This window comes from Callorhinchus milii, unplaced genomic scaffold (assembly GCF_018977255.1).
Source record: "Callorhinchus milii isolate IMCB2004 unplaced genomic scaffold, IMCB_Cmil_1.0 Scaffold3, whole genome shotgun sequence".
Taxonomy (NCBI): Eukaryota; Metazoa; Chordata; class Chondrichthyes; order Chimaeriformes; family Callorhinchidae; genus Callorhinchus; species Callorhinchus milii.
In genome coordinates this window covers 95,625,246-95,642,042 of record NW_024704744.1, presented here as the reverse complement: position 1 = coordinate 95,642,042, position 16,797 = coordinate 95,625,246, and the positions used below count along the sequence as shown (strand labels likewise).

The 16,797-nt window shown below is 40.4% G+C and overlaps 1 protein-coding gene across 3 annotated transcripts in view; it reads left to right on the top strand.

Moving 5' to 3' along the window:
- Positions 1 to 16,797, top strand: part of srbd1 (S1 RNA binding domain 1) — a 114,591-nt gene that overhangs the window by 16,006 nt on the left and 81,788 nt on the right. For all 3 annotated transcript variants that reach the window (XM_007896861.2, XM_042333473.1, XM_007896860.2), the window contains exons 11-14: positions 4,363 to 4,504; positions 11,782 to 11,885; positions 14,119 to 14,226; positions 14,979 to 15,136. In XM_007896861.2, coding sequence (XP_007895052.2) covers positions 4,363 to 4,504; positions 11,782 to 11,885; positions 14,119 to 14,226; positions 14,979 to 15,136 — 512 coding nt within the window. The remainder of the gene's footprint in view (positions 1 to 4,362; positions 4,505 to 11,781; positions 11,886 to 14,118; positions 14,227 to 14,978; positions 15,137 to 16,797) is intronic.

The following is a 16,797-nucleotide window of genomic DNA, read 5'->3' as shown; positions in this document are numbered from 1 at the left end:
TTCATTCCAAACATGGAAATCTCCATGTGTAGGTAGCGTGCATGGAACTCTGTCTGGTTTCGATATAGGTAAGCATGGTGATGGGTTTCCATGTCTCAGAAATCTGGCTGGCCAAAGAAAAAATGACTGTGAATGAAACGGTTTATTTGGCAGTAATTCTGTTCCAATATGTCAAGTGAAAAATGAATTCAGGTCAATATTCTGTAAGAACTTCCAGTCGTCGTAGTTTCCATGAGATTTGTCATGATGGGCGCAGCGAGATTGTTGTCTCCAGTTTAAAGATCAGACTTTGCCTCTGATAGTCCACGGGAGCTTTTTGTTTTGCACCTTGATGGGAGCCATAGAAACCACAAATAATACGCAAATTCTAAACTTGCAGCAATTAAACTGATATTTGACGACGAAAAAATAACCACCTTAAAATTGAATTGACGGCTTCCCGCACAATCTCTTTAAAATATTGAAATGCACTGAAAAGTCGCTGAAGCCAAAGAAAAAGCAATCCTGAATAATTTAAATGTCCAAAACTGCAGAGGAAAGAAACAAATGGGCTGCTTCAGGGTATACTGTCATAACCGTCTGCTTCACACTCCTTGTTAGCACAACTGACTCTCGCGTGGAAGAAAAGGATAGCTTAACTGTGCTTGTGATTACAGATGGCAAGCTAAAGAGCAGCTCGTTTGGCACCTGATTATGAGCAGCTTCTCTGTTTTCCTTTCCCACTTAAGTCTTTGGCTTGCTTAATTGTTTTGTATTCATTCTCCTGCCCGTGTTTTAAATAGTGCAATTTAAAATAACCGACGCACAAAGCTCCATTCAGAACCCGGTGCTCAAACTGTTAAGTTCAGGTTTGAAGCTCTGTTCCAGCTTGTTTGCACTTGTAACGGTTCTGATTTTAAGTCTGGCTAATCATGAACTCGCAGGAATGTCACTGTGGCTTGTTCAACATGATTTCCACACTTGGGAGCCTCTTACATTGAGTCTCTTAATGCTGGCTTTACATCCTGTCGCTGCAACATGAGTCATTCTCAAATGGTAGGGCTGATGGAGCTCAGTTTCCAATGCAGTCCCGGCAGGTTTGTTTGTCAATCTTGGTGTTTCCATATTTTCAAACCATTAAGGTTTGACATTGTACACATATGGCAGTCACTGCATATATGATGTGATAATACTGTACACCAGCATGGACTGTTAATTTTTCCAATCAGCTGGGAGCTGAGCCCACATTATCTAGCCTTTGGGAAAAGAAAGGTCAAATGTGCTCATGTGGAACATATCATTTTGTGTTATATGGGTAATCATGTTGCACATTCTACATATGCATGGAATGCATTTTCACCACTGTCCGTTCAGCATCAGAGTGTCATTTTGAGTCCAAGGCACAACTAATTTCACCTGTAAGAATAGTCACCATATTTTACAGTGAATTCTGTGAAGACTTCCTCAAGGCATGAAAACCCCTGTATCGAGTGCAAGGATTATTATTATATCACCATAATTCAGCTGTGAAGTCAGTCACTGACTGACCTGTGGTGTAAACCCAGCATGAGATTGCTGGAATCTGTTGTGATTGATTTCTGGCCTGATATCTGATTCCAAGGCCCAGTGTGAAGTATTTTGCACAATGCCATAAGTTTGTATTTTTTTAACGTGACACAATATTGAGGTACTGAAATTGTCACTCAGCTGGTACAAACCATGATGGTGATTCCTCTTACTGTTAAGTGCAGTGGGTTTTGACAATATGATAAAATGAGCTTGTACTGGGATTGTTTTCATTGTATGTGGGGGAAAAAAATCTCAGTACAAGCTCATTTTATCAACATGTCTACGCTGAGTGGCAACACAAATTTCTCAACATGTTTATCTTAAAGAAGATTGGTAGGATTATCTCAGACTTTTAAACAACTTCGAATCTGCAAACATGTCTATAAATTAATGGAGTCTTGCAGCATATTCGTTGGAGCACTTGCCTCGCAAGCAGGAGGACCTGGGTTAGATTCCCGGGCAGGGCGAAACGTTAGGAGTAAGCCTCCTTACTCCACACGCCTCTGTTTACCTAACAGTAAATAGGAACCCTGTACTAAGTCGATTGGCAGATCCTTTTTCCCGGGATAATAACCCATTCAAAAAATAATTAATAATAAAAGGTTACTCAATCCATGACTCTGTGGGATACTGTTGTGTGCAATTGGCTGCTGTGTTTCGCTCACAAAAANTATGCAGTCAATTCAATTTTGCATATATTCTGTGAGGCTCTTTGAGACTTCTCAAAGACGTGATAAGGGGCCATATAAATGCAAGGATTAGTATTAACTCAGAAATCTTATGATGTCCTGCTTTTAGCTGTCAGTTATTAATAATACTGCTCCTTAAATTTGACATGTTGAGACACGTCAAAGCTCAACGTGCTGGGAAGTGTAGCGACTGAACTTGTAGGCGAATGTCCCACAAACCGTGTTGAAATGCATGACACCTGTTTAGGGAATAAACAGCGACTGAATGTAGTGAATGCAACACCAGAAAGAACAAAGAAATGGAGATGTTCCCAATTCATTGGGGAAAAAAGGGACTCAGATTTGGCACTGAAGTAGCACTAGATCAAACTGTTTGGGTCACAAATTAAGTTTTGGGCAGTGGTGATTCTTGGTTGAATGAGTGATATTTCTTTTATTCTTAAAACACTCAGCATATTCAGCCTGACAGCTTTCTTTAAAATATTAATCGGTGTTGAGCAGTTTTAAAAAAAAAAGAGGAAATAAGTTTTGTTTCCTCTCTTCACCCCCTCTCCCTAAATCCCGTACTATTACCTGATCAGCGGACAGGTTGCCAGGCATTTAATCTGCGCTCAGAATAATATTTGGCGTTTTTATTTTAAAGTTAGCTTATCCTTTCATCAAGGACAGGATAAAATCGCTTTGACTCCATCTTGACAATATGCACACTCTTTACTCAGCCATTTAGTAATACAAATTACATGAACAGATTCAGCACTCAGCATATTTTTCAATACAAAGCCCAAGGCTGTGCTGACCCTTTTCAAGGGAAAAAGTCTCCTCCAATAAACGGAATTAAGGGAGATGATCTAAGGATACTTCTGTGCTAACGTACACTCGTGTTGGCAGAAGCTGAATTTGTACCTCAAGCAAATATGTACTGAATGAGTAATGTTCTTAACCAAATCTGGACCCCACACTTATTTTATCACTTCTTCCCAGAAAACGTAGAGGGAAAGCAATTTTCTTTTTGATGTGTGGAATTTTCCATCTTCCCCTTATCCATAAGGCTGCGCATTTCCTGTGGGCTGAAAGGGTGTGAAGGTAACCTACTCACCTCAGAATTGTGGTTAACTGGCCCTCAACTGTGATTGATACCCTCTGTTAGAATTCATTTCCTCCCGCTTCTCCCACCAGCAGAGGTCTGTGGCCTTTGAACGGTTGTGATTGAGAATTCAGAGTTCAGGAATCAAGCCTTTCCCATCCAACTCGTGTTCCACTGCCCAGTATTGGAATGCTGTTCTCACCAGTTTGATTTTGTAATGCCCCTTGATCCCTCCGCAAAAAAGGTTCAGGAAGGTGTCTCCTATTCCTCTGACCCTTCCTTACATGTTTTTTTGAAATCATTGCAGTCTGCCGTGTCTCATCTGGGTGGGTTGCAAACCTAGTTGCAGGATATGTTTTACCCAGAGATGGAGACTGACCTTTCGCCCACGAATATACAGTCAATTCACTCATCAGTGTATTTGTGAAGCGCTTTGAGATGTCTCATAGACGCGATAAGAATACTATACTAGTGTTCTTATACTACTCAAATGCTAGTATTATTATCATTTGTGACTTACTTAAATTTCTTCCAGTCTGAGTCACAGTCCTTGGGTGGAACCTGTATTCCTTCTCTTTGATGGGATCATCACCAGGTTCCTGAGTCCGTGGTCGCAAGAGGCCATTCCCAGAGGAAAGGCAATATATTCAAATCTAGTGAGATCCAACTATGTTTTTAAAGAAAGCAATTGGCTAAAGGGAGTCTTAATTTTTATAATCTTGTTGTGAATGGTTGCTCTGTTCCCTGAGGCCAATGTGCTGAGTGAAGGATTGCTTAAAATTAGCAATCTTTTTTTGAGGTTTCCCTTTATAAACAAGCCGTGAAAAGATCATTCTTTTTAATGATTGGACCCAAACCATTTAATTTACTAAAATGACTGTTGGTACATTTCAGAAGAAGAAAAAAACAGGGTTTGCCATCGAAGCTGTGTTTGATTATTAGAATTCTGAGATGTGCTGATTGGATTGTCGAGGGGGGGATCTTTTGAGCAAAATGTATGTGGTTTTACTAATATTGTTATCGTGCTTTGTGTGTTGGTAGGTGTGATCAAAATATGGTCCTCATTCAGTCAACTTTGCTAAAGGCAGCTACAAAGCAGAATGCTGGAACCAAAAGAGATACTGAGAAATTCCATCTGTACCATAACTTCAGCTGCAGTATTCGAACCATCCACCATCATCAGGTAGGCACTACAGCTTCAGATTTTGAAGGTGAATCTTGTAACTGATATAAAGTAGGGATATTCTTGCGGAATCATAAAATTGTTCACGTCAAACAACTGTTCCAGCATTTGAAATGCCTTTTCTGCCTGCATCGACATTCCGTTTAGTTCTATGAGTTAAAGATGGGGTATTTCTGAGCTACTTTTTGTAATTGTCTTTGTTTGTGAAGCCATTCGCATGTCTGGTCTGGGGTCAGGATTCACAGGCAATAGCAGCCATTAGGCGCCACTCACCTGTGTGATCATTCTTCATGAGCAAGCTGGAAAATGATTGTCCAGCAAGATATTGTACATGGAGGCATTGCATCCAAGTCCAATCCTGTTCTCAACAGATTTCCACGCAAGTAGATTCCAGTAAAGTTCAGTGGAATGTGGTTGGGGAAGGCTGAATTGCACTTTGGTGTAAATGTGGAGTCCTGCGGCTCAGTGGTTAGAGCACTCGCCTCGCAAGCAAGAGACCTGGGTTCTATTCCCGGGCAGAGGGCGAAACGTTGGACAAGTTTCCTTACTCCACACACCTCTAGCAGTCAGTAGGAACCTGGTTGTTAGTCAATTGGCAGATCGCTTTTCCGGGAGTAATCATTCCTTCGAAAAAATATAATAATAATTTGGTCACTCAATCCACGACTGTCTGTGGGGACGCTGCTGTGCACAATTGGCTGCTGTGTTTCGCCCAGAAATTATGCAGTCAATTCACTTCACAGTATATTTTGTGAAGCGCTTTGAGACGTCTCGAAGTCGCAGTGAGACCCAAATGCAAGGATTATTGTTAGTCAAGATAATTTGTATTTCTTAATGTTCTGTCTGGGAGGGGGAGAAATGCTCTGACACAAATTCGAAGGCAACGTTGGCTCTGCGTGTATACCGATGCCTGTTATTTTATACAGTCTGCTGCTCGTTGGGCTGTTGTATTGCGCATCTGGCGTTAATGCCTCCAGGTTTCAAATTGCACTTGTGCAGGAATTATAATTGCACTTTTCCAGTGACAAACTGGGATTGAGTGGGTTAGGATTTTCTGAAGCAATGCGAAACTGATTTTCAGATGCTGATCTGGTTCAACCATCTAACTTGAACCGACTCCGATTCACAATCTAAAGTTGAAAGAGCTGACGGGATCTCTCTCTCTCTCTCTCTCTCTCCCCCCCCTCCCCCCCCGCACCCCGCGCGCAAAAAGTGTTGTAGGTTAGCGGGAGAACAACAGAATAACTTGCCCAGTCTCTGGGTGACGTGCAATGCTACTTCACGTCAAGCCAGTTGGTGCTGAAACCCGAAGGACAGTAATTTTGCCTCGATTCTAAGAGGATTTCTCCTGCCAGATTGAGGAGGGCCGTAATCTTTATCTCAAAAAGAAAGTCGGATCGTCCCTGGCCTAATTTGATTTGGGGTATTTTAACTCGGGAACCGCTGACAAAAAAAGAAATACGTTCAGTGTTGACCTTATTTGGCAGGCAGTTAAGCACAGTTTGAACTTTAGCTGGCTGTTGTTATGGGCACAGAATATCGAGTTCGTGGAATTAATCACGTTGTTTGCCTGTCACGTCAGCGAACGACTTTTTTTTTCTTTTTTTTTTGGGACGATTCTGAGAGAACAAAGAATTAAATTTGTCATTTGTTTCCCGCTCACTTTCAGGAGGAACATCGACTTTGGCAGTGTGGAGTACTTTCTGTTACATTGGCTTAGATGTGATGCACATAACGGTTTTTGTTACTTACTTTTTTTTTGTCCAATAAAATGTCAAGCCGTTTCTGTCACTGGTGTGGTGACGCTGATGTCCACAAATCAGTTTTGTGCCTTGCAGCCATATAAAACCATTGTGTTTAACATATGTGACATGTCTGAGTTCGCCTATAATTGAATTAAAGCTGTCTTAATGACACACAATGCGCCGTTGTGACAGAGCTTTGAGCCTGTAACAAGTCAGAGGTTATTTGTCGACAGAGCAAAAATATTCTTTCAAATGTCATTTTTTTTTTCTGGTTCGAAATTTGCAACGAATGTGTGGCATAGCTCATATTTCACCATGCAATTTCACATTTTGCTCCCTTTTTATATAAACCACCCCCACCCCCCCCAAAAAAACCCTCTTATTAACCATTCTCGCCTTCACACAGCCAGTGCCTTTTCATGTACAGCGACCGGGAACTCTGCTTGCTGCAGGGTGATGCGCACTGTCAAGTCTTTCCTCTTTCCAAGGTGAGATGCTCCTCTTCCATAAGGCATCCAGTGTCGCAGCCCAGTTGACACCGACAGGCCTCATCACAAGTCTGTGGCAGGTGGATTTGTGGTTCAGATCTGTGACTCGAACATTGTTCGGCAGGTCCCAGAAATGGCACAGTGCTGGCCCTTGAAGTGTGTGTTTCTTTTTATTTTAAAATACCTTTTTCTTTTTTTCAAAAGAAAAACGTGGTTTGTTAAAAATGAAGACTGCGTGCATTCGAAGCATAAAAGTGAAGCTTGTGTATAGATGAAGGGTATAGTTATGGTTTCACAGTCTTGCAAAGCTTTCTATCCGGCCACTTTATACCCTGGACTAAACAAACTCGCTGAATGGCTGAGGACATTTTAGACAAAACATTTTGTCGGCCTTTGTGGTAAAATTTAAAAAAGAAAGTTTTGAAGTTTTCTTTTTAAGCAGATTCGAGTTATTCTCACCCAAGTGTATGTGTTTTGCATGCTATTAAAAAAAATGTGTCCACCGTAATAGTTTTTCATTTGTACAAACACTGTTAAGTATTTGTTCTTTTTTTTNCCAATTAAGAGCTGCACAATACCATTGAGAAATTCAATCCACGACGCTTAGATTTTAGGAATTTCGAAGGTGCAGATGAAAGAAATAACAATAAAATCATTCAGAAAAGAACTTTGATTATGATACGATGTGGACTGGAAGTGGTACAGTGTTTTAGTCTTAAATGCAGACTAGTAGCTTGTGTAGTTACGGAAAGTATAACCTTTTGAAATGCTGCACATCAAGCATTTCAATTTTAGTGCTGCTGACTATTGTAAATTTATAAAGTGCGCTGAGTAAGTGCGAGTTCCCTTTTGCGCACCGGCAACGAGTTAAAGCATTTAATTAGCTGCATACATCGTTGTTTTTGAGTCCTTTTAACCTGCAAATAGGTACAGAGCTCAGGGTCAGGGCAAATGCTTGGTCTTGCGAAATACACTTATGATGTCTAATGTGTCCAAAGGTATAATGTTCCAAGGATCTAGATGTTTTTTCCGCATTTTAAGGGCACGCATACACTGTTTTTTAAATTGTGTTTTGTCTGAAATTTAAGTTTAGCTTTCTGTATTTTTAAGCTGTCTTATTTCTCGGATATCAAACTTCTATCTTGGAAATACTCGCCAAATCTGGAAAACAAGTTGATACTAATTGAACCAGACTCTACTATCTTCTGATGTCTTCTCTCACCTCAAGTCCTGTCGCCCTGAGGCTGTTGCCTCCACCCTCCCATATGCATATAATTGGTATCAATATTTTTTAAAAAAGAATTCAGCACTGCTGTGAAGTTACAAGCGACTTTTGAGATAATAATCCTTGCCTTTGATATAGCGCCTTTCCCGTCTTCGAGACATCTCAAAGTGCTTCACAAAATAAACTGTAAAGTGAATTGATTGCATAGTTTGTGGGTGAAATATTGTGAGATCTCTATATCAAACAACTAACCCCTAACAATTTCTGGACTGGATTGGCCATGTAAAATTCACTGTGTGGACACCAGCATCTTGCTAAATAATAATAATAAATAATAATCCTTGCATTTGATATAGTGCTTTTCACGTCTTCTCGACGTCTCAAAGCGCTTCGCAGAATAGACTGTAAAGTGAATTGACTGTATATTTGTGGGCGAAACGCGGCAGCCAATTGCGCACAGCGCTGTCCCACAAACAGTCGTAGAATGAAAATGACCAATTTATTATTGTTTTGTTTTGGAGGGATTATTATTAGGCTCTGTGTGGAGTAAGGAAACTTGCCCAAGGTTTCGCCCTCTGCCTGGAATTGAACCCAGGTGTCTCGCTTGCAAGGCGAGTGCTCTAACTACTGAGCTACAGGACTCCACTGATGCAGATGGTACGGTGACCTACATCAACTTTACTTGCATTGATTTAGCGCTCTTCACGTAGGGTAACGTCTCAGAGTGCTTCACAGTGCTTGGGTCGGACACCACGCTGGGGGTGACCAAAGGCGAAAAGGTTGGTTGAAAAGAGATATTAGAAAGGTATTAAGTTGCTGAAAAGTGCAGGGTTGCATTCCAGTCTGATGAGATGATTTTAGTTATAAAACTGCAGTACGGGGTTTTGTGAATCCATTGATTTTTACTGGTAGTGGCTTAAAGCAAGAGAGCTTAGCTTTTTGTTATAGCAATTTTTTTTAAAAAAGTACGAATAATGAACCCTTGCATTTGGTATAGCACCTCATGAAATTGTGGGAAGGCCTTGAGGGGCTTAACGGGATTTACTATAAATTGTAGTGACTGTATTTGTAGGTGAATTGGCTAGATTTCTATTGAGGTTTACGGACGAATAAATTGGCAGGGGTTGGTTGTAAGCACATTCTCAATGACCGTGCTGTTGTGATTAACCCAACGGGTTTCAAAATAGAGTGTATATAGGTTTTCTCGATCCATGCCTGGGATTAGCTTTCTAATGCATGGGTTTGGGCAGTTGGAGTGGATGTGATGGATCAACAGTTTCAGACTTTCCTAAGCCCCTTGTGAGCATTGACGTAAGATTAAACTTTCTGGTATTTGATTAGCAAAAATCCAACCGATGTACAAACGTTTTATTTTCCTTGCGGCTTTAGCTTTCACAAATTCATGCAAATTTTTTTTTAACCGCAATTTTTTTTTGTTCAAGCTTGCCTTGAGGATCGTATTCGATCCAGTTACATATCCCGAGTCCCAGAATGCGTTCTACATTTTTGTTCCCCTGACTTGTGGGTAGTAGTTAATGAAGCCTAGCTGTTAAAACATCTTCCTCATTGCGCCATCTGTTTCAGTGGAAGTCATTCCTTTGAACAAATTTGTTTTTTGTGTGTGCGCCACTAAATTCTCTTCATCCCAGTTGCATTTAGCGGCAGAAAGCAGGAGTAAGGAGCTTGGTTTGTGCTGTCGTTCCTAACACTTGCGCGAAACAAATTTCAGTGAAAAGAGCTTTCGTATTTTAATGGATGTCGGGGGGGGGGGGGGGGGAGAGACATTTTAGTTGCCAATAACATGTGGTGAGGGGTGGGAGGGCAGGTTTTTGTTTTCACTTATGGGACATTGCTTTTCTTTTCTCTGTTCCTTCTCTCCTGAAGTCACTGGAGTATGGTTCCTTTGATGCAGGCACTCCTTTAACATCTCACCCTGGTGACTATTCAACTTGAGTTGACGGCAGCCTATTCGACTGTGCAGGGCATTACTTTTGAGCACGAATCTGCAGGGCGTTTCCTAGATTGCTAAATCTATTATTTAGAATACTGTACCTTTTTTAAAAAGGCCACATTAGTGAGGTGCTTGTTCAATTCAGTTTCTGCTGTAGAGATGGCTAAAGCCACTGATTATCTAAAACTTCATCCAAAGTTGTTTATCAGGGAAAAGCAATTTTCTTGAAATGGATTTGACAGCACAAAATCTTAATGTCTACTTTCTTTATTAGCCCTGTGCAAGTATCTGGCTCCAGCAGTTACCTGCAAATTGCACTATTACTGGTTGATACTGTAATGCAGATGTATCCTATGTGGATTTGCCTGAGTAATTATAGAGAGCAATGGCTGCCTGAAAGTGAATCCAAGTCAGAAATTGCACTGAAAAGTTCAGGTGGTGTCCTAAATTATGATTCTCAAGTAAGAAATTACTTTATAATTTTCTCCTGACCACAAGATTAAATTGTATCCTCAAATAGTTGCCTGCCATGTTAGTGTATTAATGTTTAACATTTTCTATGGAGGTTTCATTCACTGTTTGTGCTGAAAGTGACTATCTGTGCAGACCATATCTGTTTATGTGTGTGCCTCTGGTGTATGGTTACATTCATACAAGAGCATTAATAATTGGTGTGCCATTCCTGTATACTTATAAAGCAGAAATCTCCAGTTGGATAATGAGGAGCTCTGGGGTTGTTATATCTGTAGATTATGATTACAATATTGAGTCTACTGCAAAACAAATGCTTGTAAATCATTAACACTAGATTTACCAGTCTAGCAGACACACTGATTACAATTATTAAAATAATGTTTTAAAAAAGGTTCATAATTTTAGTCCACGGGTTTCGTGACTGAAAACAGAAAATTAACACCTCACTCCTCATGGCTGTAGCTCTGCATTCTAGTTCTTTTTACAGCTTAAATTGGTTTCCTTAACAGCACATTGTATCCTGACAGATACATAGGCTTCCTGCCATATCTGACCCTGGGCAAGTATGGAGGTTTGGCAGGGTAGGTCATTTGTGGGCGTGCTGCTATAAAACACAATGTAATGGAATAATTAAGTTGCTGCGGTTAAGACCATGTAGAAAACGTCCAAGGAGATATTTTTTTAAAAAAAGCTGTGTGTTTGCAGGCTGTAATAATAATAATAATAATCCTTGCATTTGATATAGCGCTTTTCACGTCGGGAGGACGTCCCAAAGCGCTTCACAGAACACACTGTAAAGTGAATTGACTGTATATTTGTGGGCGAACACGGCAGCCAATTGCGCACAGCAATGTCCCACAAACAGTCGTAGATTGAAAATGACCAATTTATTATTGTTTTTAGTTTTGGAGGAATTATTATTAGGTGTGTGGGGTAAGGAAACTTGCCCACGGTTGCGTCCTGTGCCTGGAATTGAACTCCGGTCTTTCACTTGCAAAGCGAGTGCTCTAACCACTGAGCTGCAGGACTCCACATTTATGTATTTATGTTCTTTAGCACTTTTAATTTCTGCTTTGTATCACTATTTGTTTCTGGTTCATTTTGTATTTAATAAATTGCATATTTCCTCAGTGCAGTTTTGTAAGTTCCTTGACTGTGTGTTTTATTTAGCAAATGTAGTAATGTTTCTGCATTTGCTACCTTTCCCTATCTGTTTTTATTGAATCTTCATGTTTGACCTTAACTTTCCACCAAAGTACCTTTCTGAATCGATTAAATGTTGTACGATTTACTATAAAACATCAAGCGACTGCTTGTATGTAAGAAGACTTGATAAGCTTATCTTTTGGGTATTTTATGTGTCACCTGTCTCTGCTGTTTATGTTTGCACTCAGATTCTGGCCATTAACCGAGGGGAAAAATTGAAGATTCTGACAGTGAAGGTCAATGTTCCTGACAGGGTGAAAAATGAGTTCTGTTGGTGGTGCATCAATAAAAGGTCTGTGTATACCAATGGCATATTACTGTATTTTCAAAAATACTTTGTACAATTATACGTCCCCTCTATTGCAAGTTATTTTTCTCTTCAATCTCCTCCTTTCCTTCTCCTCCACCATGCAAAGGATCATTATTTTCATTGAAGATCAGAAGCTGTGTGGCATCTTGGCTTCCAGAAGGACCATGTATTAGTTTTCTGTTCTTGTTCCTCTACTGGAACTCTGCAGCTTAGGGGTTAGAGCACTCGCCTTGCAAGCGAAAGGACCTTGGTTTGATTCCCGGGCAGAGCGAAACTTTGGGCAAGTTTCTTTATTCCACACGCTTTTGTTTACTTAGCAGTAAGTAGGAACCCGGTTTTTAGTCGATTGACGGATCACTTTTCTGGAGTAATAATCCCTTAAAAATAAAAAAAATGATGGTCACTCAATCCACGGCTGTTTGTGGGACATTGTTGTGCGCAATTGGCTGCTGCGTTTTGCCCACAAACTGTAAGGTCACTACACTTTACAATATATTCCATGAAGAGCTTTGAGACGTCTCGAAGACGTGATAAGGTGCTATATCAAATACAAGGATTATTATTACTTGCCTAATGGGATTGAGGTGTCACAGTGTTGAGAATTGTGGAGGTGAAATCTGTGTCCAGTGACTCAATCACTGGACCAAACCTCTTCTTTTGGCGGCTTTGTTGCCTAGTTTCCCAGTGGCTGCTTTAGAACTGACTGCCAGGCTTTTGTATTATGCAGAACTCAGCAAACTGATGGATTGGCATACTCACCAGTCTGGCAATATATTGTGCAGTGTTAAAAATCTGGTGAAGATTAATTGACTCACCTGGTTAACTACATCAAGATATTAATTACATTGTTTGTTCAGAGTCCCCTCCCCCACAATACTTTAGAGCCAGTTATGCTGTGGCTGACAGTTAGACAGTTGCTAGAGATTATTCTCGTCATATCTGCCTGACTTAGTTAATAGTGCACTCACCCACTTGTCCGACTTTGAACTCGTAGTCTACAAGGTGAACTGGTCGTCTGTAGACTGAACTCGCGTGAGATGTCAAACTGAGGTCCATTTGGATGGACGTCAAACATCCAATTGCACTATTTGGAAAAAAAAAAGGAAGGAATTTATCCTGGCAGCAAACCTCCAAATAAAATTGTTCATTCACTTCCATGGCTGATTGTGGAACATTGCTGTGTGCAAATCCACGATCACAAACAAATGCAGTCTCTACACCTTACAGAAAACTCTGAAGTGCTTTGAGACATTTTGATATGATAAAGCACAGTATCAAATGCAAAGATTCTAATAAACTGGCTCTTGTGTTTTTAGGCATTCTGCGTTGCTTTGGGACTGATAAGGATATTACTCAGTCCTACTGCATTTAGCTGACTGAGCCACTATTTACATCTTTCTTCAGATGTGATGTTAAACCGAGGACCCACCTGCCTGTTCAGGGGTGTGTTAAAGATCTCGTGGCCCTTTTCGAAAAGAGAAGGGAGTTTCTCCTAGTCCTGGCCAACAACCCCCCAAATAAAAAAAAATATTGGTCATTCACTCAAGGGGCTGTTTGTGGGATGTTGCATAAATTAGCTGTCACATTCGCCCATAAAACACAGTCATAATATATTATGTGAAGCGCTTTGGGACGTCCTCCTGATGGAAAAGGATTTTTATTATTACGCTGTAAGGGTGTCTATTCTATGGTTTTGAGATGTCAGGGAGTAAACGTGGCCGTTCCCTTCGCCTCTTTTGAGGGCGAGAATTCATAGGCCAGAAAAATGTTCAGTTTTATTTTTTTATCCACTCCCTGGGAAACCTAAAAGAAATAGCAAATTATGTGGGGGGTGGGGTGGGGGTTTATGTTGCATTGAAAAGACTCCCTCCAATCAAGTTCCCTTTTAGTTTCAAAGCATTGAATAAAATTCACATTTCCTTTGACTGTAACTTGTGGTATTTCTTAATAAAATTCCTCAGTAAGGAATCCCTGTTAAAATTCCCGTTGACCTGTGGGAGCGTCCTCCGGAAATAGATTGCATTGGTTCGGAGTTCCCATGGGTCAGTGTGACAATGCTCCCGATTGTCGGAATTGTCCATTTTGCGCAACTCTCATTCCTAATGAAGGAATTCCATTAAGGAATACCGCAAATTGAATCCTGTTGCGACTTAGAAAAAACACACGTGTTGAAATGTACATGATGAATTACATTTCTTTTTTTAAACCCTAACAGGTGGAGGCCAAAGAATTTCGCAAGTCCCGGGATTATGAAAATTCTGACGGATTCTGCTGAAGATTCATACAAACGTCTCATTTGTCCTCTTCTGTGTAGAGAATTCAGGTGATTAGAGAGTATTTACGATCTTTTCCGCTCTGGTTTTATGTATGTGTATGTAGAAATATATTCCTGAGTAAACGACCGTTAACCCCTTTAAAACTATTTGAAGTCGATGCAGTTCATGTACTTTAGTGCATAAATTCTAGCCGCAGATTTTTGGGAAACATTTGTTTAGTTCATTCAATTTTAAAGCCTGTTTGGGAGCACAATAATCGTATAAAACTACTGATACTCAGTCACACACACACACATATACTGGGGAACCCAGTTAATAATAATAATGTAATATTTCTTGGATTTGATACAGCGCCTTATCGCATCTCCTAGACGTCTCAAAGTGCTTCACATACTGTAGAGTGAATCAACCGTATATTTTGTATATTTTGTGAGTGAAACCGGCAGCCAATTGAGCAACAGCAGCATCCCACAAACAGTCGTGGATTGAGTGACCTATTTATTTACTATTCTAATTTTTTTTTTTTGAAAAAGTTATTACCCCCGGAAAAGCAATCATTTTAAATGCTTCACTCGAATGCTGGAGCATCATTTTGCTTATAACTCAAGTTTCCTGTGGATCAACAGTTAGTGGAAGTGCGGTATACCTCAGCATGGTTCTAGCTTCCACTAAATTCCATAACACTCTGGAAGCTGCTGGTCAGCCTTGACTTGATGAAGTTTTACTTAGAAAGCATCATGGTAGATGTAGATAATGTTGGCGTCAATGGGATTAACGTGCGTCTTCCATTTCTTTTAAGAACTCGTTTGAAAACGAATGCCGAGATGGAATCCATTTTAATGTTTGGGAGGAATCTTCGACAGGTTCTCCTGACCAATCCTGTTCGTGGCCGAGTTCTTTTGGGGGTCGATCCTGGATTCAGGAATGGATGCAAACTGGCGATTGTTTCACCCACAAGTACGTACATGTGCATCCTTCCTCTCTCCTTTCCTTCCTCCCCTCCCCCCTCATTTCCCATTTGACGTGCTTGTGTATCTCAACGCAGGTACATATGCAAAAACAATGAACACAATTTAGTTTTCATGTATTTTTTTTAATTTGCTGTAACACATTGCACAATGTGACCTGTGTACTGTGCTGTGGTAGGGAAGTGCAGTGGGCCCCCTTCCATAAGAAGGTAAGTTAAAATTCGAGTCAGAATGGTCGGTTACACACACCTAATGGCTGGCTGATGTTTGACGCCTACACAGGACTGGAGAGATGAGGGTTAATATGTCCATAATAAAACCTTTGCCTTGGGGTTACTTCTCAAAAAAAAGTTCCTGTGCCCCTTTGTGGAACAGCCAGTATTCTTAATTATTCACCCACCATCTTACACTGTTTGCACTTGTCCAGGTAAATCGTTTATTCGTTAGCTTCTCGTTGAGTATCCCACCACTTCGCTATTCTGGTATTTTCATCTCCAAACACCTGGCTGAGAAGTGGTGTTTGAAGCAGCTCGGGAACGAGCTGCAAGCTGCTTTCCGGTTCTGTCCCACAAGCGGTACATGTCTGGTGTCTGGAGGGCAGAAAATGGATGAATTTCATAATCGCAAGCAAAAAGACATTGACAAAGCACAATTTTAAAAATTACAATTTTGTGAAGAAGTACGCTGAACCCACAAGCGTTAAGCTGTGTTATGGACCGGGTCAATGTCAGTTAAATAATTAAATGGCTGATATGGTAGGGGAATTATTTAACTCTTTGTAGGTTGCAGGGTTTTTATTTGTCTGATACATTGACCCAGAATTTATTTGTTCTGAACAGTCTTTACTTTCTTACAGTGAACCGGAATCTATTTTTTAAAAAAAAGATATTGAATCTAATGTGTTCTCTTAACAAAAAACACGAGTTGTAAGAGGAAATGTGCAATTGTCAAGGACTAAATTGTGAATGGACAAAAGCTGTGTACAATATCCTTTGTTCCAAGATTCATCTGTACTAAATCTCATTTGCAGCTGCTCAAACTTCTCTCTCGATTTTATTTGCCGTAGAACAGTCTGCTTCAATATTACCAGCTTCATCCAATATTATTTGTCAGAACTGCAACAGCCTGCATCTTATTTGTTGCAGACAGGAGAATATGCGGATACTAATTTTGGCACAGGTCTGGAGACATTTGAACCTTCTCTGTCTTCTGGTGGATGAAAAGGCACCAGTTTAGTCCTGGACAAGGGATTAAAGAAAATATCAGACATTACACTCTTGTCCTCTAGAACTCTTCCATTACCACTCTGTCTTGCTATGTCGTCTTTAAAACCTTCTCATAGCATGTTTCTTTGACCAGCAGAGTTAAAACTCTTTATTTTTCTTCTCTGCGTTGACAGCTACTCTTCTGTTTGTGAATATGCAGGATCTTGTAATGATCAGTTCAACTTTTTTAATGAGAGTCAGAGCCGATCTCATCCGCGCTTCCAAAACACACTCCACTATTCTGTTGTGCTTTCATCGACGCGTTTGAAACCAAATCTGTTTATCGGATGTAAGGCTGTTGCTGTTAAGTATAATGACAGTCCATGTTATACACTTGTACGCTGGGTTTCCTGGCTAGAACTCCTGCTATCAAGGACAGACTATA